This window comes from Callithrix jacchus, chromosome 7, assembly GCF_049354715.1.
Source record: "Callithrix jacchus isolate 240 chromosome 7, calJac240_pri, whole genome shotgun sequence".
NCBI classification, from domain to species: domain Eukaryota; kingdom Metazoa; phylum Chordata; class Mammalia; order Primates; family Cebidae; genus Callithrix; species Callithrix jacchus.
In genome coordinates, this window is record NC_133508.1 from 47,822,353 (window position 1) to 47,848,405 (window position 26,053).

General features: G+C 44.8%; 2 protein-coding genes across 7 annotated transcripts in view; one reads left to right on the plus strand and one right to left on the minus strand.

Annotated features, from left to right (window-relative positions):
* Positions 1 to 26,053, plus strand: part of NMNAT1 (nicotinamide nucleotide adenylyltransferase 1) — a 34,719-nt gene that overhangs the window by 3,757 nt on the left and 4,909 nt on the right. For 5 of the 6 annotated variants that reach the window (XM_078330330.1, XM_078330328.1, XM_078330329.1 and 2 more), the window contains 3 exons: positions 18,094 to 18,264; positions 21,009 to 21,192; positions 25,466 to 25,608. In XM_078330330.1, the coding sequence (XP_078186456.1) occupies positions 18,150 to 18,264; positions 21,009 to 21,192; positions 25,466 to 25,608 (442 nt within the window). In that variant the 5' untranslated portion in view covers positions 18,094 to 18,149. Of the gene's footprint in view, positions 1 to 2,603; positions 2,762 to 18,093; positions 18,265 to 21,008; positions 21,193 to 25,465; positions 25,609 to 26,053 lie in introns of those variants that run through there. The other variant, XM_078330326.1, reaches the window with a different exon arrangement.
* LOC144576930 (uncharacterized) lies at positions 2,033 to 10,276 on the minus strand. The gene is made up of 5 exons (XM_078330333.1): positions 10,203 to 10,276; positions 6,714 to 6,808; positions 4,267 to 4,397; positions 3,297 to 3,363; positions 2,033 to 2,722 (listed from the first exon to the last, which is right to left on the minus strand). The coding sequence occupies exons 1-5, from the start codon at positions 10,274 to 10,276 to the stop codon at positions 2,646 to 2,648; spliced, it is 444 nt and encodes a 147-aa protein (XP_078186459.1). The 3' UTR covers positions 2,033 to 2,645.

A 26,053-nucleotide genomic window follows, 5' to 3' on the forward strand; every position in this document is an offset into this window, starting at 1 on the left:
AAACTTGTAGAGTCATCCTTGACTCTTTCTTTCACAGCCCACATTTCCATCCATTGCAAATCACATTGGAGGTATGTTCCAAATACACCCAGAATCCAAATGACTCTTACCACTCTGCTGCCACCATCTGGGCCAGTCAGCATCACCTCTCACATGGATTATTGCGGTAGCCTCCCATCTTGTGTCTTCACTTGCCCCCTTGCCTCTCCCTGCGCTTTGTTTTCAGCATCAGCCACCAGAGAGATCCTTAAAAATATGTCAGATCATGTCACTTCTCTGCCCAAAGCCCTGCAGTGTCTTCCTCTTTCCTCTCTGTGTCTGCTGTTTCTCCTCCTTCAGTTCTGTTCCAGGCATGCTGGGCTTCATCTGTTCCTGCGGCATGACAGACCCGCATCTGCCTTGGGACTCTTGCATTACCTTTGCTTAGAACATTCTTGCTGGATGATGTGGCTCATGCCTGGATTCCCAGCACTTTGGGAGGCCAAGGTGGGCAGCTCACTTGAGGTCAGGAGTTTGAGACCAGCCTGGCCAACGTGGCAAAACTGTGTCTGTACTAAAAATACAAAAATTAGCTGGGTGTGGTTTTGAGCACCTGTAATCCCAGCTACTCAGGAGGCTGAAGGGGGAGAATTGCTTGAACCCAGGAGGTGGAGGTGGCAGCTAACTGAGATTGCACCACTGCACTCCATCCTGGGCAACAGAGTGAGACACTGTCTAAACAAAAATTGGTTGATGAGGTCTAGAGAATGTAAAAGCTGTGTTGTTTCTGAATCATTTCTATCAATCATGGTAATAGAATTACTTCAAAGGAATTTCATTCTTACTGTGTGATTGCTCCAGTTTCTAATTCCTAACTTAGTGCTGTGTCTAGGATGTGGAAGGTGATCAGAAAATATTGGTGGCGTCAAGGGATAGTGGGTATATATTAGGTAACTTCCTCTCCAGAAGAGAGCAAATGAACAGTTGTTTCCACTTGCTCAGGTGCTATGCCTATCATAGATGCTTTGGGAGATTTTATACTGAATATGTTCCTCTTGCCCATTAGTACTGTTTTTTGTTTTTTTGAGACAGAATCTTGCTCTGTTGTCAGGCTGGAGTGCAGGGGCACTATCTTGGCTTACTGCAACTACAGGCACGTGTCACCATGCCCGGTTAATTTTTTGTATTTTAGTAGAGGTGGAGTTTCACCATGGCCAGGATGGTCTCGATCTCCTGACCTGTGATCTGCCCGTTTCAGCCTCCCAAAGTGCTGGGATTACAGTTGTGAGCCACCGAACCCAGCCAGTACTATTCTTTTTCTCAAGAAATGGAGTTCTACAGGCAAGGTGGCTCATGCCTGTAATCCTAACACTTTGGGAGGCCAAGGCGGGTGGATTGCTTGAGCACAGGAGTTCGAGACCAGTCCAGGTAATATAGTGAAACCTTGTCTCTACCAAAAAAATTACAAAAAAGTAGCCAGGTCTGGCGGGGCATTCCTGTCATCCCAGTTTCTTGGGGTGAGGGCCGAGGTGGGAGGATCGCTTGAGCCTGGGAGGGAGAGATTGCAGTGATTGTGCCATTGCACTCCAGCCTGGATGACAGAGCAAGACCTTGTAAGAAAATGAAGTTGTATCCAGTCCTTAATGACACTGAGCCCATCTGTGAGTAACTAGTCCCTACCAAAAATACTTCAGAATTTTTTTATTATTATTATTATTATTATTATTTTTATTTTTAAACAGAGTTTTACTCTTGTTGACCAGGGTGGTCTCAAATTCCTGACCTCAGGTGATCTGCCTACCTCGGCCTCCTAAAGTGCTGGGATAATAGACATGAGCCACCGTTCCCAGCCCCACTGCATTTTTAAAGAAGCAATAAATTGATTTTGTTCAAATACAGAGTCTGAATTACTGGGTTCTTTTGAAACTAAACTTAGTTGCTAAGATATCTATTTTCCTTTCTCTTTTGCAGCACTTATTTCTATGGCAATCTCCTAGCTGATGCCAGTAAGCTTCATTGAACAAAAAATGAGGTTTAGAAAGTCAAAATAATCATTGTGAAATAATCTCCTGTTTGTTAGGAGATCTTTATTTGAGGGGAATTTGGTTATGATGTCAGTCCTGTGATTTCAGCAGGACTGTTCTTTTTATCTGTTGTCAGTGAGTGTTCATTAATACTTAAATGCAACTTTCTTTTTTTTTTTTCTTTTGGGACAGAATCTTGCTCTGTCAGGCTGGAGGGCAGTGGAGTGATCTTGGCTCACTGCATGCTCTGCCTCCTGGTTCAAGAGAGTCTCTGCCTCAGCATTCCAAGTAGCTGGGATTACAGGCACCCATAGCCACACTTGGCAAATTTTTGTATTTTCAGTAGAGATAGGGTTTCGACATGTTGGCTAGGCTGGTCTTGAACTCCTGACCTCAAATTATCAGCCCACCTTGGCCTCCCAAAGTGTGGAGATTCCAGGCATTAGCCACCGCGTCCGGCATAATATAATTTTCTACTAAATGACTGGTTTTGACATGCTTCATGTCATTGGCTCTGCTGTTCAGCTGAAATAGCAGGATAGGAGATGATCATGTGATTGCTGACAGGTGGCAGTGCTGCTGGGACAGGCCCAGCCTTCCAGAGACGTGTATCTCAGGCAGGAAACACAGGACCCAGATGGTTCAGACTGCTGAGTTAGCCTCTGGCCTTCGACAGGTCACCCTGACCAGCCAGATCAGCCCCAGGCCTGAGAAAAGCACTGCAGGATGAAGAATGGGATCTCATTAAATGCAGGGAGGTAACATGAGAAGGATGGCTTTTCATAACCCATCCTAACCCTTCCTTCCCCTATTCGCTTTGCTTTGCTTTTCATACTTCTTAGCTTCTTGGATCTCTTGCTTTAAGTGGAACTAGAGTGGCTGGGTGCGGTGGCTCACGCCTATAATCCCAGCACTTTGGGAGGCTGAGATGGGCAGATCACTTGAGGTCAGGAGTTCAAGACTAGCCTGGCCAACATGGCAAAAACCCGCATTTACTAAAAATAGAAAAATTAGCCAGGCGTGGTCTTGCACGCCTGTAATTCTAGTTACTCGGGAGGCTGAGGCAGAAGAATCGCTTTAATCCAAGAGGAGGAGGTGGCAGTGAACCAAGATCATGCCACTGTACTCCAGCCTGGGCAGCAGAGTGAGACTCCGTTTCAAAAAAAAGATAAAAGGGAACTGGAGCTTAATATTCCCCTTGCAACATCACAGTGCTGGTTGAGTAGTTACTTGCCTTGAAGGACTGGTAAGCCTTTGACAAGGACAGGTTACTTGGGAAGTTTTCTTGCTTACCTGAAGAAGCTAAGCTGCTCACCGACAGCAGCACAGACAAGTAGGAAAGTTCAGGGGTTGTTTTTTCCTATAGTTGAGAGAGAAAAGACACTGTAAGGAATACTTGGTCTTTTAATCGGAATGTGTTAAAAATATTTTGCCACAAGGATTTAAATGGAGTTGCCAATTTAGTATGAGAGAGAAGTCTTGCTGTTTACTGTGTCAAACCCAACCCGGCAGCTTCACTGTTTGTTTGTTTGTTTCTTCTGATACAGGATCTTGCTTTATCACCCAGGCTGGAGTGCAGTGGTGTCAGCATGGCCCACCGCAGCCTTGACTTCCCCAGTTCATGTGATCCTCCTGCCTCAGCCTCCCAAGTTGCTGGGACTACAGGCATGTGCCACCAGGCCCAGCTAATTTTTTTTTTCTTTCTTTCTTTTTTGTTTATTTAGAGATGGGGTTTTTCCATGTTGATCAGACTGGTCTCAAACTCCTGACCTCAGGGGATCCACCTGCGTCGGCCTCCCAAAGTGCTGGGATTACAGGTGTGAACCACTTTGCCCAGCTGTTCCCCACTCCCCCCCCCCCCCGCTAATTTTTCATTTTTGTAGAGATAGGATTTTGCCACATTGTCTATGCTGGCCTTCATCTCCTGGGCTCAAGCAACCCACCTGCCTTGGCCTTCCAAAGTACTGGGATTATAGGCATGAGCCACTGTGCCCAGCCTCAGTTTCACTGTTGATTAATATCTTAACTACTTTTCAAAACTCTAGTAAAGTAGAATTCACCTACAAAAAGAAAAATCTCTTGTGGAATTTTTAAACTTTCCCCAGTGAAATGTTTTACCGGTAGCACGTGCCTAATTAGGAATTTCATCTCTACATATTTCTATTTTTGGTGTCAATAGAAAATAAATATCGAAGGCATATTATTTATAGCCAGACTTTCAGATTGATATGAGCCTTCAGAAATTCAGTATTTAAAAACATACAGAATCTGTTGCCAAAAGTGTTAACACCACCGTGCAGACTCCTTCACTGAAGGATCCTACAGCAAATGCAGAAAATATCCCCTTCAGTGCCTGTGGCACTGGCTGCATCTGAACAAACAGCACAGTAAACCCTGAAAGGACAGAGGAACAGCATCAGTTTTTAGGTTTAATCATCTCAGAAACCTTTTAGGTTTAATCATCTCGGAAACATTCTTTTTTTCTTCCTTTTTTTTTTTAGACAGGGTCTCACTCTGTCACTCAGGCTGGAGTATAGTGGCTCAATCTTAGCTCATTGTGACCTCTGCCTCCTGGGTTCAAGCAATTCTCCTGCCTCAGCCTCCCTAGTAGTTGATATTATAGGTGTGCACCACCATGCCTGGCTAATCTTTTGTATTTTTAGTAGAGATGGGGTTTTACTGTGTTGGCCAGGCTGGTCTCAAATTCCAGACCTCAGGTGATCCGCCCGCCTTGGCCTCCCAAAGTGCTGGGTTTACAGGTGTGAGCCACTGTTCCTGGCTAGAAACATATTTTTGAATGCAAACCTAAATACAGTTTGTTTCCTTACTTTCCTACTGTGGAACAGAAATGCCCAGTCTAGGCAGACTCATTTTTCCTTTGACATAGGTTGTATGCTTTTTTTTTTTTTTGAGAAGAAGTCTTGCTCTGTCACCCAGGCTGGAGTACAGTGGCATGATCTTGGCTCACTGCAGCCTCTGCCTCCCAGGATCAAGCAGTTCTCCAGCATCAGCCTCCCTAGTGCTGGAATTACAGGCACATGCCACTATGCCTGGCAGAGTTTTGTATTTTTTTAGTAGAGACAGGCTTTCCCCATATTGGCCAGGCTGGTCTCGAACTCATGACCTTGTGATGCACTCGCCTCAGCTTCTCAAAGTGCTGGGATTACAGGTGTGAGCCACCGCATCTGACCTTTTTTTTCTTTGAGACAGGGTTTCACTCTTGCCCAGGTTAGAGTGCGGTGTCGTGATCTCGGCTCACTGCAACCTCCATCTCCCAGACTCAAGTGATTCTCCTGCCTCAGCCTCCTGAGTAGCTGGATTTCAGGCAGGTGCCACCATGCCTGGCTAATTTTGTATTTTTAGGAGAGACAAGGTTTCACCATATTGGCCAGGCTAGTCTCAAACTCCTAACCTCAGGAGTGAGGTCAGGAGCATTCATTTATAGTCATGGTAAAGGAACCAAGGTTCTCAAGAGAAGTGAGTTGCCCAGAGCAAAGATGAATCCAGTGCCAGAATAAGAACTGCTCCACCTGCCTTGGCCTCCCACAGTGCTGGGATTACAGGCGTAAGCCACCATACCCGGCCCTATTTTTTCATTTTTAAAAATCTGAACATAATTTTTGCTGAAATTATACATCACTCCTGGAAGCACATTCAAAGAAAAATATAACTAAGATCCATTAGCTAAAATATTTCTCAAACTTCTCCACATTTCAGAATGTTGAGAATGGAGACCAACTCTTCTGTGTCTTTTTGGTTTTTTTGGAGATAGGGCCTCCGTCTGTCACCCAGGCTGGAGTGCAATGACATGACTCACTGCAAGTTCCACCCAGGCTTAAGTAACCCTCTTACCTCAGCCTCCGAAGTGCCTGGGACTGCAGGTGCATGACACCTTGCCCAGCTAACTTTTTCTATTTTTTGTAGAGATGTCTCACCATGTTGCCCAGGCTGGTCTTGAACTCCTGACTTCACACGATCCTCCCACCTCAGCCTCTCGAAGTGCTGAGAGGGGTTATAGACATGAGCCATTGGGCCCAGCCCTATATCAGTTTTTGACTTCAAGTTGTCATTGTCCTTGTTTTTCTACCCAGAATCATCTCTTGATCAGTAACTATTTATTAAATGAAAACTAAACCTGATTCTTTAATATTATAACTGTAAAGAATTTTACAACAGAAGGAATTTGTATTTAACTTAATTTGGTTTCTTACTCAAATTATAGAACAACTAAAAGAGAGGCTGGGTGCAGTGGCTCACGCCCGTAATCCCAACACTTTGAAAGGCCAAGGTGGGTGGATCACCTGAGGTCAGAAGTTTGAGACTGGCCTAACCAAGGTGGTGAAACCCAGTCTCTACTAAAAATACAAAATTAGCTGGGCATGGTGCACATGCCTGTAATCCCAGCTACTCGGGAGGCTGAGGCAGGAGAATCACTTGAACTCAGGAGGCAGAGGTTGCAGTGAGCTGAGATGGCACCATTTCACTCCAGCCTGGGCAACAAGAGTGAAATTCCATCTCAAAACAAAACAAACTAACTAACTAAAAGAGATACTTATGAAGTTTTTAAAGATTCCCTTCACCTGAATTTTAGATGTGAGTTTTGTTTTTTTTTTTAAGTTTTAGTCTGTGAGTTCCTGAAGAGCAGAGAGCCCTGTCCTAGAATTTTTGTTCTAGCAGTGTCTGGCTACTATTTGTAGTAGATATACTTACCAATTGTGAAGAAGGTAAAGATGATATTACCAACCAGGCAGTACAGGAGAGGTTGGCTGCAGTATCGGGAAGATCTGGGCCTAAAAGTCCGTACACTGGGTGATACATTAATTTACTACTTATTATGAGAAATCTGTGGCATAAGCCTAACACCAGAAGGTGCTAATCCTTGAACTGTCATTCTTATTCTGGCACTGGGTTCATCTTGGCTCTGGGCAACTCACTTCTCTTGAGAACCTTGGTTCTTTTACCATGACAGTAAACGAATGCTACAAAAACAGTTCAGAAGTAATAGTAAGAGTTATTAATGTCATCATTGGTAGATAAATAATGTTTACCATTTTTCTTTTTCTTTTCTTTCTTTTTTTTTTTTTTTTGAGACAGAGTTTCCCTCTTTTTGCCCAGGCTGGAGTGCAATGGCTGATCTTGGCTCACTGCAACTTCCGCCTCCCAGGTTCAAGGGAATCCCAGCCTCCTGAGTAGCTGGGATTACAGGCATGCGCCACCACACCTGGCTAATTTTGTATTTTTGGTAGAGATGGGGTTTCTCCATGTTGGTCAGGGTGGTCTTGAACTCCCAACCTCAGATGATCTGCCCACCTTGGCCTCCCAAAGTGCTGAGATTACAGGGTGAGCTACAGCTCCTGGCCTTGTTGACTATTTTTAAAATTCATGTTAATTTGCAGTTTTGGTGAAAAAATATTTCATTGGAATTCTGACCTGTAGTAAGGAAAAATGACTTACTATGCGCAGACTTTCTGTAGTAGAAGCTGGTAAGTTTGAGTTCAGCGAATTACAAGGTGTGTTGCAGCTTCCTCTCTTTCCCCATCACTTAAGTAGATTCTCAGTTTTCAAGTTGTTTTAGAATTAAAGTTATTAACTGACTGTTTCTGCTAAAAATAATTTCCAAGACAGAATCTGAAATAACATATTAAGTAATAATCAGGTTGGGCATGCCTGTCACCCTCAGCCTGCAGTTATTAGTTAATGCTAGACTGTTGGGACTGGTCTCCAGGGAGTCTGTAATTTGAGACATTGGTCCCTTCATTGTCTCCCATTTAATGGCTTCCTATGGCAGAAGAAGTAAGTGTGGATTAAAAGCTAAACTCGGTGTACCCATGGCTATCTTCACCGTATTAAGATTTTTGGCTTTTCAAAGAAGTGAAGTAGGTGATTGCCCTTGATAATAGGGCAGAAAAAATGGGGCAGGCTGCAATTAAACATATAAGAGGAATCCCAGAGAGCACTCAAGCCATCTCCACAGGTAAGAAATGCACGTTGAGCTGCCAGGTATAAGAACCTACCTTAGTAGAACACAGAACTGGAGAGCCAGACTGGTAATCCCAACCAAGAACACTGTCACTGGCTGCATGGAACACATTGAATTACATTTTACATTACTCGCTTAGTGATGAAATAGCTTCCAGAAACCAAATTCAGGTCTGTTTGGTGAAAATGTTACATTTAACTACAGAGATTTAAACAGAATGAAGATGAATTGAGATCCATTGCATTCTAACAAAACTACATCTAATAATACTTCAGTAAGAATATTAATAATAGCTACCACTTATTGATCTCCTGTTATGTAGAAGGCTTTGTTGGTACTGATTTTTCTGAGACGGAGTTTTGCTCTTGTTACCCAGGCCGGAGTGCAATGTCACGATCTCGGCTCACCGCAACCTCCACCTCCTGGGTTCAGGCAATTCTCCTGCTTCAGCCTCCTGAGTAGCTGGGATTACAGGCACACACCACCGTGCCCAGCTAATTTTTTGTATTTTCAGTAGAGACGTGGTTTTACCATGTTGACCAGGATGATCTCGATCTCTTGACCTCGTGATCCACCCGCCTCGCCTCCCAAAGTGCTGGGATTACAGGCGTGAGCCACCACGCCCGGCCTGATTTTTTTATTTTTTGAGAAGGAGTTTCGCTCTTGTTGCCCAGGCTGGAGTGCAATAGTGCGATCTTGGCTCACTGCAGCCTCCGCTTCCCGGGTTCAAGCAATTCTCCTGCCTCAGCCTCCCGAGTAGCTGGAATTACAGGCACGCACCACTATGCCCAACTAATTTTTGTATTTTTAGTAGAGATGGGCTTTCACCATGTTGGCCAGGATGGTCTTCAACTCCTGACCTCAGGTGATCTACCCGCCTCAGCCTCCCAAAGTGCTGGGATTATAGCTGTGAGCCACCACGCCTGACCAAATCGTTCCCATTTTGACTAATCATTCTAATTCCCTTCTTCACTCCAAACTATTAAATTCACCTTATTTTATTAATTGGGTTTAGCCCTGAATAACTTTAGGGCATTCACAGAAATCAGATATATCCTCCAAAGACAGATTTATCCCCAATAAATATGCAGTTTCAAAATATATCCCCAGGAGTATTTAATGGCAGCATTGTTGGAACAAGAACATAGTTACATACTTAAAGGTACTGTTTTGAAAGAAATAGCATCCTTTTAGAGATGTAAATCCTGAGAGGTGGTGAGGTCAGCCTCATTATTTAACTGTTAACCAACATAGGTTTAATACTGAGCATCCCGAAATATGTGACAGGGAAAGCCAAACAGAATTACTTATTGTTTTGAGAAGTTATTTTTAACAAAACAGACTTTTTAGCCAGAAGTGATGGCGAGTGCTTATAGTACTAGCTACTTGGGAGGCTGAGGTGGGAGGATCTCTTGAGCCTGGGATTTAAGGGCTACAGTGAGCAATGATGGTTCCACTGTACTACACTGCTCTGTACTAGGCAGCAGAGTGAGACCCTATCTCAAAAACAAACAAACAAAAAACCTGGCTTAATGTTTATAAAATGTTATGTTAGGGCGGGGCGTGGTGGCTCACGCCTATAATTTCACCACTTTGGGAGGCCGAGGCGGGCGGATCACGAGGTCAAGAGATCGAGACCATCCTGGTCAACATGATGAAACCCCGTCTCTACTAAAAATACAAAAATTAGCTGGGCATGGTGGCACGTGTCTGTAGTCATAGCTACTCGGGAGGTAGGAGAATTGCTTGAATTCAGGAGGCGGAGGTTGCGGTAAGCCGAGATCGCACCATTACACTACAGCCTGGGTAACGAGTGAAACTCCATCTCAATAAATAAATAAAATAAAATGTGATGTTCATATTTACACCCCTATGTTTTTAAAGCTTAAAGATCAATTATTTTGGCCAGGTGTGGTGGCTCATGCCTCTAATCCCAGAACCATGGGAGGCCAAGGCGGGAGGATCGCTTGAGGCCAGGAGTTTAACACTAGCCTGGGCAACACAGCAAGACCCCATCACTACCAAATATATATATTTAACCAGGCCAAAGTGCAGTGGCTCAATCTCAGCCTCCCAAGTAGCTGGGATTCCAGCCACATGCCACTGTTCCAAGCCCAAGATTAGTAAATTTAAATTTAAAAGTAAAATTTAAGCCTCAAGACTGCCACAGAAATAAATGGACTCCTTATTGTCACAGTGAGCTGGGGAGGGACACTTGCAGCCTGAGCTGGTGAGTTCTCAGCAGCCAGCAGTGCAAGCAATAGGCCGTGTGGGCCAAACAAAAGTGAATCATGGTGACACTGGGCCCAGAGTACCTGGAGCAAGACAAGAAGGACCCAGGGCAGTCCCATTAGAGTTTCCAAACTACTACACCCATTCATCACAGCCCCCCCAGCGTGTGCCCTGTAGGGATATGGAGGAAGTACTCTTCAGGAAAGGGACAGATCCTAGTTCTTTAAAATCCACCTTTGGCAGCAATAGGAGCTCACCGTAACCTTAACTCTTCTGTGGCTCTGAAGGTTTCTAGTCTGGTCTGAGCTCAAGTTGGCTGTGTTAACAGTTAATGGAACTGAGCTGGATATTTGAGAGGTTATAGATGTGACAAGAGAGAAAGACAGCTTCCTTTATGCTGAGAGATCAGCTTCCCCCAGCCTCTCCCCATCCCTTGGGCATCACCTGGAAACCTGAGCTCATCCCCAAGGATAGGGCGAAAAGCTCTTTGTTCCATCCTTCCCTGAAGTCTGTTTCAGAACTGTAGCAGCTCCCTTGAGGACCCATGGCTCTTATACTAAGCCTTACTCTCCTTCCATCTCTCTCTTGGGAATGTTACCTGAAACATGAGATGGGTGGGCATGTATGACGCCAGCTGTCTGTCTGGTACCACAACCCAGCCCCTCCCCTGGTCTTTGAGAGCATGCTCAGTGGCTGGCGGATACGCTCATTTCTCTGTAGGCCTCAGGGTACCATGGGCATGTTATATTCATCACCACATCCCATAATACCACAGGTAGTTTTTGTGGGAATTAGGGGCCTGGGGTAGGGATGAAAGGGATGGGTACAGGCCCCAAGTGAATCCTGGTATTATACTTAGGATGATAACTGAAAGGTAAGACATTTAAACCATTTTTAGTGATGAACTCATTTTTTCTAGTGTCATGCTGACCACTACTGAACCTTCTCCTTTATTTCCTGTTAGCAGTGTCCCTGTGATCCCACCACTGTGCCTTATTTTGAGAAGGCCCCAAGTATATTTCTTTTTTTTTTTTTTGAGATGGAGTTTCCCTCTTGTTGCCCAGGCTGGAGTGCAATGGCCCAATCTCAGCTCACTGCAACCTCCACCTCCTGGATTCAAGCGATTCTCTTACCTAAGTCTCCTGGGTAGCTGGGATTACAGGCATGCGCCACCACGCCTGACTAATTTTTGGATTATTAGTAGAATGAGGTTTCTCCATGTTGGTCAGGCTGGTCTCGAACTCCTGACCTTGGGTAATCTGCCTGCCTCAGCCTCCCAAAGTGCTGGGATTACAGGCATGAGCCACTGCGCCCAGCCTATTTATTTCCTTTTTTTTTTTTTTTCTGAGACAGTCTCACCCTGTCGCCAGGCTGTAGTACAGTGGCATGATCTCAGCTCAGTGCAACCTCTGCCTCCCACGTTCAAGCGATTCCCCTACCTCAGCGTCCCAAGTAGCTGGGACTACTGGTACATGCCACCATGCCCAGCTAATTTTTTGTATTTTAGTAGAGACAGGGTTTCACCATGTAGACCAGGCTGGTCTTGATCTCCTGACCTTGTGATCCACCCCCTTCGGCCTCCCAAAGTCTGGGATTAAAGGAAGAACCACTGCGCCTGGTCCCCAAATATGTTTCTTATTTCTGTTCCCACTGACTCTATTTGTGGCTGCTTGTTTCACCCTGCCAATGAATTCCATATCATCACCGTCATTGGTAACATCACTTTCTTAAAAAATTACAGCTACCATTCACACACTGGGCCAGGCAATATGCTAACTCCTTGCCATGTATTATCCTCAGAATTAATCCTCAGAATCACTGAGATTGGTCTTCCCATTATCCCCGTTTTACAAGATGAACCTAAAGACAGAGTTAAGAGATCAAGATCACACAACCGAATAAGGCTTTTTAATGCCCATGTCATAGTATTTTTAGAATCCTGTTGTCACTCCATTGCTCAGAAGCGTTCAAAGGTTCCCATTGTCCAAGGGGTTAAAGTTTACATTTCTCAACTCCTTAGCTATGAGAGGGCTCAATTCCAGTCTACACTGTTCCAGTTTATTTCCCGTTTTTCTTCTTGGTGAGACAGCTTAAGAGTCAGGAAACCTAAATTCTAGCCCTGATGCACCATTCACTAGCTTTGTCCACTGAGAGCATAAAATGGAACAAAAGCAAGTTGGTCAGCCTAACAGTTACGACTGACTGCTGTTGGGCTGCAGAGGAACAGTCATGACACAGGTGTTTTGAGTACTGCCAAGTCTTTGAAGTACTCAGTGAGGCATTGCACAGCCTTAATTTCCAGATTCGTTTTTAACCCATTATTTATTTTTTGGGATGTTCATATTAGTGAAAAATTAGGAAAACCTGAATGTCCAAAGGTCAAAGATTAACTAGAAAAACTAAATAACTGTAGATGATCATTTGGAACATGCTAGGTGCTTTTGGCCAAATTATTATATTATTTGTGTGTGTGTGTGTGTGTGTGTGTGTGGTGAGGATCAAATGACAATGCGTATGAAAGTTTTTTGTTTGTTTTGTTTTTTTTGAGACAGTTATCCTATCACCCAGCCAAGAGTGCTGAGGTGTAATCTTGACTCACTGTAACCTCTGCCTCCTGGGTTTAAGCAATTCTCATGCCTCAGTCTCTCAAGTAGCTGGGATTATAGGTGCCAGGCACCACACCTGGCTAACTTTTTATATTTTTGGTAGATATGGGATTTCACCATCTTGGTCAGGCTGGTCTTGAACTCCTGGCCTCAAGTGATCCACCTACCTCAGCCTCGCAAAGTGCTGGGATTACAGGCATGAGCTACTGCACTGGCCGAAAGTATTTTTATAAAGCCAGGCATGGTGGTTCACACCTGTCATCCCAGCATTTTGAGAAGCTGAGGTGGTAGGATCACTTGATCCCAGGAGTTCAAGACCCAGGGCTCAAGAGATCCTTCCACCTCGGCTTCCCAAAGTGGGAAGCAAAGCCTGGGCAACAAAATGTGACTCCATCTCTATAAAAAATAGAAAAAATTAGCTGGGTGTGGTGGTGTGTGCCTGCAGTCCCAGCTACATGAGAAGATGAGGCAAGAGGATCCTTGAGCCCAGGAGATCGCAGTTGCAGTGAGCCACGTTCACGTTGAACCTCCCAGCTTTCCCAGCTTGGGTGATAGAACAAGATTCTGTCTCAAAAAAGAGAGGCTGGGTGTGGTGGTTCATGCCTGTAATCTTAGCACATTGAGAATCTGAGGCAGTAGGATCAGTTAAAGCCAGGAGTTTTAGGCCAGCCTGGCCAAAACCGTGAGACCTTGTCTCTACAAAAAAAATTTATTTTTGAGACAGAGTCTCACTGCCACCCAGGCTGAAGTGCAGTGGTGCAGTCTTGGCTCACTACAATCTCTGCTGCCTGGGTTCAAGCAATTGGGATTACAGACGCTGGCCACCACACCTGGCTAATTTTTGTATTTTTAGTAGAGATGGGATTTCACCATCTTGGCCAGGCTGGTCTTGAACTCCTGACCTCATGATCCACCCGCCTCTGCCTCCCAAAGTGCTGGGATTACAGGTGTGAGCTGCCATGCCTGGCCATTTTATTGATTTTTTAAAAATTGCTTGTAGGCCACAGTGATTCACACCTGTAAGCCCAGCACTTTGGAAGACCAAAGTGGGCAGGTTACTTTGAGTTTCTGGGCCTAGGAGTTTGAGACTAATGTAGGCAATATGGCAAAACCCCATGTCTACAAAAAAACAATTAGCCAGGGCCAGGCGTGATGGCTCATGCCTGTAATCCGAGTGCTTTGGGAGGCCGAGGCAGATGGATCACGAGGTCAGGAGATTGAGATTATCCTGGCCAACATGGGGAAACCCTGTCTCTACTAAAAATACAAAAAAAATTAGCTGGGCGTGGTGGCACACACCTGTAGTCCCAGCTACTCAGGAGGCTAAGGCAGGAGAATTGTTTGAACCCAGGAAGCAGAGATTGCAGTGAGCTGAGACCGAGCCACTGCACTACAGCCTGGGTGACAGTGCGAGACTCCATCTCCAAAAAAGAAAAAAAAAGAAGAGGCTGGGCGCAGTGGCTCACGCCTATAATTCCAGCACTTTGGGAGGCCGAGGCAGGTGGATCACGAGGTCGAGAGATCGAGACCATCCTGGTCAACAAGGTGAAACCCCGTCTCTACTAAAAATACAAAAATTAGCTGGGCATGGTGGCGCGAACCTGTAATCCCAGCTACTCGGGAGGCTGAGGCAGGAGAATTGCTTGAACCCAGGAGGCAGAGGTTGCGGTAGGCCGAGATTGTGCCATTACACTCCAGGCTCGGTAACAACAGCGAAACTCTGTCTCAAAAAAAAAAAGAACAGCTAATACATGCCTGTAGTCCCAGCTACTTGGGAGGCTGAGGTCAGAGGATCACTTGAGCCTGGGAGATGGCGGTAGCAGTGAGCCAAGATTGCACCACTGTACTCCAGGCTGGGCAACAGTGAGATCCTGTCTCAAAAATCAAAAAACAAGAGAGATTAAAAAAAATTAAAAAACAAAAGACAACTGTAGTAACATAATGTGCAACATTAATAATAGCTGTATTCATAGCATGTTTGCTAATTGCCAAATGTAGTTTTATGTCCTGGATCTGTGTTGTTTTATTTAATCCACACAACACTCAGGAGGTAGGTAGTATTATTTGTTCCATTTTAAGATTGATAAAAACTGGGACAAGATGGGCATTGTGGTTCATGCCTGTAATACCAGCAGTCTGGGAAGCCAAGGTGGGTAGATCATTTAAGGTCAGGAGTTTGAGATCAGCCTGGCCAACATGGTGAAACTCTGACTCTACTAAAAATACAAAAATTAGCCAGGCATGGTGGCAGGGACCTGTAATCCCAGCTATTTGGGACGCTGAGGCAGGGTAAATTGCTTGAAGCCAGGAGGCAGAGGTTGCAGTTAGCACCACTGCACTCCAGCCTGGGTGATAGAGTGAGCATCTGTTTCAAAAAAAAAAAAAAACAACAAAAAACCTGGGACAAAAGGAAGGTAAAGTTAGGGTTAGGTTGCCCAAGGTCATACAGTTGGAGCTGCAATTTGAAGCCAGGTAGCCTAATTTCAGGGCATAGGCTCTTAACTATTCTGTATACTTTCTTGTGGAATCTGACTAATCCAAGCAGAAAGACCTGTAGTACTGATAGGCTACTGAACAGTGATGGCCCCTGTGCACAAACCCTACCTACCCACTCAGCCTGTCTATCAGCTCTTTTTGAAGAAACTTTAAAATATTGGTAGAGAAATAAAGATAATCTGATGGGGAAATAAGAGTAGGATACCATCAACAGGAATATTCAGAGGATAGGGCTCTTGGAAATTAAGAGTGTAACAACAGAAATGAAAACTAGACAGATTGGAGGATGAAATTGAAGCTATCTGGAAATTAGAGCATGAAGGCAGGCAGTGGAAAATACAGAAAAAATGATTAAATGTTTCAGCTCTAAATAATAGAGATTTTTAGCCCAGGCACGGTGGCTCACACCTATAATCCCAGCACTTCAGGAGGCCAAGGCAAATGGATCACTTAAGACCAGGAGTTTGAGACCAGCCTGGCCAACGTCATGAAACCCCATGTCTACTAAAAACCCAGAAGTTAACTGGGTATGGTTCTGCATGAACCATACTGAATTCAGTATGGTTGAACCTGGGAGGTGGACGTTGTGGTGAGCCAAGATCACACCATTGCACTCCAGCCTGGGCAATAAGAGCGAAATTTCATCTCAAAAAAGAAAAAAGAAGTGACATTATAAGCACATAATATAGAGTTAGGCAGTAACTGCCAGAAGAAATAGCTGAAAAAGTTAAAAGTGGTTGCCTCTGGGAGCTGGATGGAAGGGATGGTGAATGGGATATGATTGATGGCTGTTGGTTTTCATTAAGGGCCTTTTCTCCTTATGATTTTCTAGACCTTTATATATGAATTAGTTGAATAAAAAAGTTTAGGCTGGGTGAGGTAGCTCACACCTGTAATCCCAGCACTTTGAGAGACTGAGGCAGGCAGATCACGAGGTCAGGAGATCAAGACCATCCTGGCCAACATGGTGAAACCTTGTCTCTACTAAAAAATACAAAAAATTAGCTGAGTGTAGTGGCACCTGCCTGTAGTCCCAGCTATTCAGGAGGCTGAGGCAGGAGTATTGCTTGAACCCAGGAGGCAGATGTTGCAGTGAGCCAAGATCGTGCCACTGCACTCCAGTGTGGTGACAGAGGGAGATTCTGTCTTAAAAAAAAATTAATAAGAATTTAAAATTGGATACCTTGCATTTAATTACTTCATTAGGTTATGGAAGTTTCAGTGGAATAATTGATATGAAAAAGAGGTTTGTAAATTATATACTGTTATTCAGTGGGAAGTTATGATGTTACTGTCATGTTGACGAAAAGGCAAAAATGCTGTATTTGGTAGATGATAATGTATTAATTAACTGTGGCCGCAATAGTGCAGGTCACAAAACTTGAGTAACACATGATAATAAACGCTCATTTTTGCTTTTGAGAGTAGGGTCAGCTTGTGGGCTTGACAATCTGAGCCAGGTTTGGTTGCTCTCACTTGGGTTTGCTCATGTGTCCGAGCAGATGGACTGTAGTTGTTGGCTGGTGGGGGATGGCCGTGTTCCCCACATGTGGAACAGTTGGATGGCTATCAGTGAGAGCATCAGCTTTCTCCCACGTTCTCTGGCATCCTCCACACTATTACTTGTGCCACATTCTCTTGGCAAAAGCAAGTCAAAAATGTGGGGAAGTCACTTACACCTCTTCATGGTAGGAGCTGCAAATTCACATTGAAAAGGAGGGATGGGCCGGGTATGATGGCTCATGCCTGCAATCCCAGCACTTTGGAAGGCCAAAGTGGGCAGATCACGAAGTCAGGAATTCGAGACCAGCCTGACCAACATGGTGAAACCCTGTCTCTACTAAAAATACAAAAATTAGCTGGGCATGGTGGTGTGTACCTGTAATCCCAGCTAATCAGGAGGCTGAAGCAGAAGAATTGCTTGAACCCAGGAGGCGGAGGTTGCAGTGAGCTGAGATCAGGCCATTGCATTCCAGCCAGGGCGACAGAATGAGATTCCGTCTTGAAAAAAAAAAAAAATGAAAAGGAGGGATAGACATGGAAGCATTTTTACAGGTCACTTAGCATCATGATTGAAGCCAAAAAAAATTTTTTTTTTTGAGATGGAATCTTGCTCTGCCGCCAGGCTGTAGTGCAGTGGCGCAATCTCAGCTCACTCAACCTCCGCCTCCCAGGTTGAAGCAATTCTCCTGCCTCAGCCTCCCAAGTAGCTGAGGTTACAGGCATGCGCCATCATGCCCAGCTAATTTTTATATTTTTAGTAAAGACAGGGTTTCACCATGTTGGCCAGGATGGTCTCGATCTCTTGGCTTTGTGATCCACCTGCCTCAGCCTCCCAAAGTGCTGGGATTATAGGCATGAGCCACTGCTCCTGGCCAAAGTCAAATATTTTTCATTCCTTTATTAGGAATGAGAACATGGAAGGACATCAAAAGATCTTTAACTGGGCTGAGCGTGGTTAGTCATTCTTGTAATCCCAGCACTTTGAGAGGCTGAGGTAGAAGGACTGCTTGAGCCCAGGAGTCTGAGACCAGCCTGGGCAACATAGCAAGACTCCATTTCTACAAAAAATAATTTTAAAAATAACTAGCCAGCCTATTGGTATGTGCCTGTGTTCCTAGCTACTTAAGAGGCTAAGGTGGGAGCATCACTTGAGCCCAGGAGTTTGAGGGTGCAATGAGCTGTAGTTGCACCACTACACTCTAGCCAGGGTGATGGAGCAAGACCTCATCTTAAAATATATATATAACTGAATGTATTTTTTTTTCCTTTGTAGACAACAAGGGAGGTGTCACAGTTTTTCATTTAGATCAACAACTTCAAGTTCTTACCATGGAAAATTCTGAAGAGACTGAAGTGGTTCTCCTTGCTTGTGGTTCCTTCAATCCCATCACCAACATGCACCTCAGGTTGTTTGAGCTGGCCAAGGACTACTTGAATGGAACAGGTAGGAGCAGTAACTAAAGGTGGCTTAAGACTAGAGAAGCAATATGCCTGGGTCTGTTTCAGGATACACATTTGATCGACTGGGCACAAATATGCTGTCATGCTCTCTTGTATAGTTACTTGTTAGCCAAGAAAGAGGGTGAAGTATGAGGGCAGAATTGAGCATCTGGCTATGGCCTATAGAATAGAAGGTACAGTCAAGTACAGTGGCTCACACCTATAATATAATCTCAGTGCTTTGGAAGACTGAGGTGGAGGATCCCTTGAGGACAGGAATTTGAGACCAACATGGGAAACAGAGAGAGTCCCCATCTCTACAAAAAATTAGTCGGATATAGTGGCATGTGCCTGTGGTCCCAGCTACTTGGCAGACTAAAGTAGGAGGATTACTTGAGCCTGGGAGGTGAAGGCTGCAGTGAGCCATGATCACACATTTGCTCACCAGCCTGGGCATCAGAGCAAGACCCTGACCACCCTCCCCCCAAAAAAGAAGCAATTTGTTTTTGTCATCCCTGTGCTTAAGCTACTTCAGACTTTCCCATTACTTAAGGCAAAAAGTGAAAGCTTGTACTTAGCATACATAAAATCTCCAGAATCAGGTATAGCCTTTTAAAATTTTTCATAAACAATGCATGAATAGGCTGGGGGGGCATGGTGGCTCACACCTGTAATCCCAGCACTTCGGGAAGCAGAGGCGGGCAGATTACCTGAGGTGAGGAGTTTGAGATCAGCCTGGCCAATGTGGTGAAACCCCACCTCTACAGAGTCTTGCTCTGTTGCCCAGGCTGGAATGCAGTGGCACGGTCTGGGCTCACTGCAACCTCCACCTTCCAGGTTCAAGTGATTCTCTTGCCTCAGCCTCTCGAATAACTGGGATTACAGGTGTGCACCACCACATGGGCCTATTTTTGTACTTTTAGTAGAAATGGGGTTTCACCATGTTGGCCAGGCAGGTCTCAAACTCCTGTTCTCAAGCAATCCTCCCACTTTGGCTTACCAAAGTGCTGGAATTACAGGCATGAACCACCATGACATGACATAATATGACATGTTTAATGTGTATCCTTCCAGTCTTCTTTGTATGAATTTATATGCAAACATTTGAGTGTATAGACAGATTTTTTGTGTTCGTTTGTTTGAAATGGTTCTCACTCTGTCACCCTGGCTGGACAGGCTGGAGTGTAGTAGCATGTTCACAGCTCACTGCAGCCTTGACCTCCCGGGCTTAAGTGAGCCTCCTGACTAAGCCTCCTCAGTAGCTGTGGCTATAGGCATGCCACCACATCTGGCTAATTTTTTTCTTTTTTGTAGAAACTGGATCTCACTGTTTTGCCCATGGTGGTGTTAAGCTCCTGGGCTCAAGTGATTCTACTGCCTCGGTCTCCCAAAGTACTGGGAATACAAGTACGAGCCACTACACCTGTCCTAGATTTTTTTGTTGCATAAATGATCATATAATATGCTGATAGGTAGATGGATGGATGGATGCTAAAGCTCACTAATAATTCTAATAACCAGGGAACTAACTTAAAAAGTTATATATATTTTACCTATCACATTGAGAAATGGGCTTTTACATATACTTTAGTTGGACAATACAAATTAAGGCTTTTGGCTGGGCGTGGTGGCTCACGCCTGTAATCCAAGCACTTTGGAGGCCAAGGCGGGCTGATCACCTGAGGTCGGGAGTTCAAGACCAGCCTGACCAACATGGTGAAACCCTGTGTTTAAAAAAAAAAAAAAAAATTAGGCTGGGCGCAGTGGCTCAAGCCTGTAATCCCAGCACTTTGGGAGGCTGAGGCGGGTGGATCACGAGGTCAAGAGATCAAGACCATCCAGGTCAACATGGTGAAACCTCGTCTCTACTAAAAAAAAAAAAAGTACAAAAAATTAGCTGGGCATGGTGGTGTGTGCCTGTAATCCCAGCTACTCAGGAGGCTGAGGCAGGAGAATTGCCTGAACCCAGGAGGCGGAGGTTGCGGTGAGCCGAGATCGCGCCATTGCACCCCAGCCTGGGTAACAAGAGCAAAACTCTGTCTCAAAAAAAAAATAAATAAATAAATAAAAAATAAAAAATTAAGGCTTTTTACAAAGTAATTTGGCAATATCAATAGAAATTTAACTGTACAGGGGAATGAGGTGAGGTACAGAGTTTCAATTGGGGAAGATGAAAACATTCTAGGAATGAGAGCAACGGTTGCACAACAGTGTGCTTGCACTTACTGTCATAGAACTGTATACTCAAGTGATTAAAATGGGAAATTTTTGTGTTATTTATATTTTACCATAATTACAGTCAATTAATTGACCAATCTGCTAATAAGCTGGAATCCCCAAAGAAAGAGAATCAGTGATTATAAAACAATATTCCCCAGGCATGGTGACCCATGCCTGTAGTCCCAGCACTTTGGGAGGCTGAGGCAGGCAGATCACTTGAGGTCAGGAGTTCGAGACCAGCTTGGCTAACATAGTGAAACCCCATCTCTACTAAAAATAACAAAAATTAGCCAGGCATTGTGGCACACATCTGTAACCCAGCTACTTGGGAGGCTGAGTCAGGAGAATTGGTTGAACCTGGGAGGCAGAGGTTGCAGTGAGCTATCATGCCACTGCACTCCAGCCTGGGCAACAGAGCAAGTCTCTGTCTCAGAAAAAAACAAAGCAAAACATAGTATTGATCATAATATTTCCCATGCATAAAATCTAATTTGTTATACCTAATGTGAAACCTAACTCTTTATCCAGGCAGATACAGAGTTGTCAAAGGCATCATCTCTCCTGTTGGTGACGCCTATAAGAAGAAAGGACTCATTCCTGCCCATCACCGGGTCATCATGGCAGAACTTGCCACCAAGAATTCCAAATGGGTGGAAGTTGATACATGGGAAAGTCTTCAGAAGGAGTGGAAAGAGACTCTTAAGGTCCTAAGGTACTCATAGTGGAATCAGCTTTGTCAGTTCTGTGTAAATGGCTAGGCAGCTTGTTTTTACCATGTTTCCATGTTGCTTATATCTGTGAACATACAGATTTGCAAAACTGTCACATATAAGCCATTCCTGTGGAAGGTTACTATACGACTGTAGAGCACAGTACCAGAGGATGGGTATTCCTTAGCCCCTCTGTGTCTTTCATTATGTTTTAAGATGTTTGTGGTCGGGTGTGGTGGCTCACGCCTGTATTCCCAGCAGTTTGGGAGACAGGGGTGGTTGGATCACTTGAGGTCAGGAGTTCGTGGTGGGCGTGGTAGTGTGTGCCTGTAATCTCAGCTACCTGGGAGGCTGTGGCAGGAGAATCGCTAGAACCCCAGGGGGAGGGGGAGGTGTCAGAGGTTACATTGTATGCTTGCTACTATGTGTTATCACTATTAGAAAATAGAGGAAGCAGCGGGCACCGTGGCTCATGTCTATAATCCCAGCACTTTGGGAGGCTGAAGCGGGTGGATCATGAGGTCAAGAGATTGAGACCATCCTGGTCAACAAGATGAAACCCCGTCTCTACTAAAAATACAAAAATTAGCTGGACACAGTGGTGCGCGCCTGTATTCCCAGCTACTTGGGAGGCTGAGGCAGGAGAATTGCTTGAACCCAGGAGGCGGAGGTTGTGGTGAGCCGAGATTGTGCCATTGCACTCCAGTCTGGGTAACACAGCGAAACTCCGTCTCAAAAAAAAAAAGGAAATAGAGGAAGCTGGCCTGGCCTGTCTGTGCCCCAAATGAGAGAAGCAAAATTGCAGGAAGATGTTATTATTATCAGTCTTTCTAAGTATAAAAGTGACAGGCAGATAATTTAAGGAAGAGAAGCATCAAGTGCTGCTTGATCATGGACAGGCCTGATTTGTATGCTGCTTCCATGACTGCATCTGGAGAGAGTCACAAATCTCTGTGCCCATACCTTTGAAGCAGTTCTAGTTAAGGGTTCAGAGACCAGAGCAAGTGACATCTAATTATTATTATTATTATTACTTTTTTTTTTTACGGAGTCTCACTTTGTTGCCCAGGCTGGAGTGCAGTGACGTGATTTTGGCTCACTACATCCTCTGCCTCCTGGGTTAGGAGCAATTATTGTGCCTCAGCCTCCCAAGTAGCTGCGGTTATAGGTGTGTGCCACCATGCCTGGCTAATTTTTGTGTTTTTTGTAGAGATGGGTTTTTGCCATGTTGCCCAGGCTGGTCTTGAACTCCTGACCTCAGGTAATCCACCCACCTTGGCCTCCCAGAGTACTGGGATGATAGGCATGATCTACCGCACCTGGCCCTCCGTTTTTTTTTTGAGACAGAGTCTCGCTCTGTCGCCTAGGCTGGAGTGCAGTGGTATGAACTCACCTCACTGCAACCTCTCCCTCCTGGGTTCAAGCAATTCTCCTGCCTCAGCCTCCTGAGTATCTGGGATTACAGGTACCCGCCACCACCCCTGGCTAATTTTTGTATTGTTAGTAGAGATGGGGTTTCATCATGTTGGCCAGGCTGTTCTTGAACTTCTGTGCTCAGGTGATCTACCTGCCTCAGCCTCCTAACACCTAATTATTCCTTTTTTTTTTTTTGAGTTTCACTCTTGTCACCCAGGCTGGAGTGCAATGGCGTGATCTTGGCTCACTGCAACTTCTGCCTCCCAGGTTCAAGCAATTTCCCTGCCTTAGCCTTCTGAGTAGCTGGGATTACAGGCACCATCACCACGCCCAGCTAATTTTTTGTATTTTCAGTAGAGATGGAGTTTCATCATGTTGGGCAGGCTGGTCTTGAACTCCTGACCTCAGGTGATCTGCCTGTCTCAGCCTCCCAAAGTACTAGGATTACAGGCCTGCCACTGGGCCCAGCCGACACCAAATTACTTCTTAATGTTATTTTGATTAAAAAAAATTTTTTTTTCTTTTTTTTGTTGGAGATGGGGTCTTGCTATGTTGCCTAGGCTGATCTCAAACTCCTGGCCTCAAGCAGTCCTCCCACCTAGGCCTCCCAAAGTGCTGGGATGACAAGTGTGAGCTACCATGCCTGGCCTATTGTTATCTTGAGTTTAAAATAAAAGGGCTTTCTGAAAAGACTTTCTGTTTAGTATCTATTCTTGGAGTTCTGAACCTTCCAGTTACCAACTACATCAGTTAGGATTCAGATGAGGAAATAGAAACCACTCTGGGTATTTTAAGTGGAAAGAGATTTGAGTTCTTAGTCAAAAAGTACTTAAAAGTAAAAGAACTGAGTCTGAGTGTGGTGGCTCATGCCTATAATCCCGACACTTCGGGAGGCTGAGTCAGGCAGATTACCTGAGGCCAGGAGTTCAAGACCAGCCTGGCCAACATGGCAAAACCCCATCTCTACTAAAAATAAAAAGATTAGTTGGGCATGGTGGTGCATGCCTGTAATTCCAGCTACTCCGGAGGCTGAGGCAGGAGAATTGCCTGAGCCTGGAAGGTAGAGGTTACATTGAACTGAGATTGCACAACTGCACTCCAGCCTGGGCGACACAACAAGACTCTGTCTCAAAAAAAAAAAGTAACTGGAGAAGTGGAAGTCAAGATCACTTCTCCAAAGTTATAGTCAGAATTCAACAAACCAGTTTTGCTTCTGCTGCTATTGAACTGTCTCAGTTTCCTGAAGTTAATGATGGGATGGTGGATTTCAGAGTCTAGCCACCACACCCACACTAGAAAGGATGACTTGTCAGGCTCCACAGCCCCAGGATGATGGTATCTGTCCTCCTCCTACCTTCCACAACTCTCAGGAGAGAATCTCATTAGCAGAATTGCAGTCACGTCCAGAACCTGCTGCAAGGACCTCTGGGAAGGGTGCTGGGCAGCATTGGGGGCTGAGCCAGTATAGTATCTTGCACAGTGATCTCTTAAGAGGACTTACTTTTCAGACTTGGCAGGGAGAACAGTCTCCACTACTTGATGGCAAAAAATTCTCCCATGAGGGACCAGGTTCCTGGGCCACTCTTACAAGCCCTAACCAACCCTCTGGCTTTATAGTAACCTTATGGCCCATTACATGGTCAACTCAGCTGTTCAGAAGGGTTGGGATTTAGGGGGATAAAGGACCCACAGTTGGATCCCACAGATGTAGTTGATGTTATTTGGGTAACATTGCACAGTTCGTAAACAGTGGGTACCCTGGTGCTAGCCCCGAGTAAAGCTATACACAAATCCTGCTTAGAGCCCCTTCCTTTGAGGCCTCAGGCACTTGCCCCTCTAGGACCTTCTCCTTGGCATTGTGTTAAGCCACACTCTTCAGTGGTCAAGAGTGTGGGCTCTGGACTAGACTGCTGAGGTTCAAGTCCTGGCTCTGCTATTAATACTTATAAGTTAAATGACCTTGGGCAAATTAGTCAGTGTCCTCTCTCAATGGGGTTAACAAAGAATTTTGATATAAGGGTGGCAATAATACAGAGATGGGGTTTCACTATGTTAGCCAAGCTGGTCTTGAACTCCTGACTTCAGGTGATCTGCCTGTCTCAGCCTCCCAGTGCTGGGACTATAGGCGTGAGTCACCATGCCTGGCCAATTTTGTTTTATAATCACTGATTCTCTTTCTTTGGGGATTCCAGCTTATTAGCAGATTGATCAATTAATTGACGAAACTATGGTAAAATATAAATAACATAAAAATTTCCCATTTTAACCACTTGAGTGTATAGTTCTATGATAGTATGATAGTGAGACGCCATCTCTCAAAAAAAAAAGTTAGGCTGGGCATGGTGGCTCACGCCAGTAATTCCAGAACTTTGGGAGACCGAGAGGGGCGGATCACTTGAGGTCAGACGTTCAAGACCAGTCTGGCCAACATGATGAAATCCCATCTCTACTAAAAATCAGAAAAAAATAGCCCAGCATGGTGGTGTGGACCTGTTATCCCAGCTGCTTAGGAGGCTGAGGCAGGAGAATTGCTTGAACCCAGGAGGCAGAGGTTGCAATGAGCTGAAATTTTGCCACTGCACTCACTCCAACTTGGGCAACAGAGCAAGACTCCATCTCAAAATAGTAAATAAGCCAGGCATGGTGGCTCACGCCTGTAATCCAAGCACTTTGGAGGCCAAGGCAGGCGGATCACCTGAGGTCGGGAGTTCAAGACCAGCCTGACCAACACAGTGAAACCCCATCTTTAAAAAAAATAAAAAATAATAAAAAGAAAAATAAATAAATAAATCATGTTAATGATACTCTAATGGGGCATTGTGAGAAAGCAGAACATTCTATTGTTCTGTTGTTTTATAGACACCATCAAGAGAAACTGGAGGCTAGTAACTGTGATCACCAGCAGAATTCACCTACGCTAGAAAGGCCTGGACGGAAGAGGAAGTGGACTGAGCAAAAACAAGATTCTAATCAAAAGAAATCCCTAGATCCGAAAACAAAAGGTTTGTATGTTTTATCAGGACTCATGGACTAGAGCTGATAAGATTCTATGGCTGAGCAAACCCCTGTGTATTTTTTTTGTTTTTTAGAGATAGGATCTCATTATGTTGGCCAGGTTGATCTTGAACTCCTGACCTCAAGCAATCCTCCCACCTTGGTCTCCCATAGTATTAGGTTTACAGGTGTGAGCCACTACACCTGGCCTGTATTTTCTTTTTTTTTTTGGTTTTGAGATGGAGTGTTGCTCTGTTGCCCAGGCTGGAGAGCAGGGGCACAGTCTCAGCTCACTGCAACCTCTGCCTCCCAGGTTCAAACAATTCTCCTGTGTCAGCCTCCTCAGCAGCTGGGACTACAGGCCTGTGCCACCATGGCCTACTAATGTTTTGTATTTTTAGTAGAGATGGGGTTTCACCATATTAGCCAGGATGGTCTCGATCTTCTGACCTC

Coding starts and splice junctions, on each gene's coding strand:
- LOC144576930 (XM_078330333.1), bottom strand. CDS start 10,276: ATGATTCACTTTTGTTTGGCCCACACGGCCTATTGCTTGCACTGCTGG. Junction 6,809..10,202: donor AGAACTCACCAGCTCAGGCT/GCAAGTGTCCCT, acceptor TGTATCACCCAG/TGTACGGACTTTTAGGCCCA. Junction 3,364..4,266: donor CACTTTTGGCAACAGATTCT/GTATGTTTTTAA, acceptor TCTCAACTATAG/GAAAAAACAACCCCTGAACT.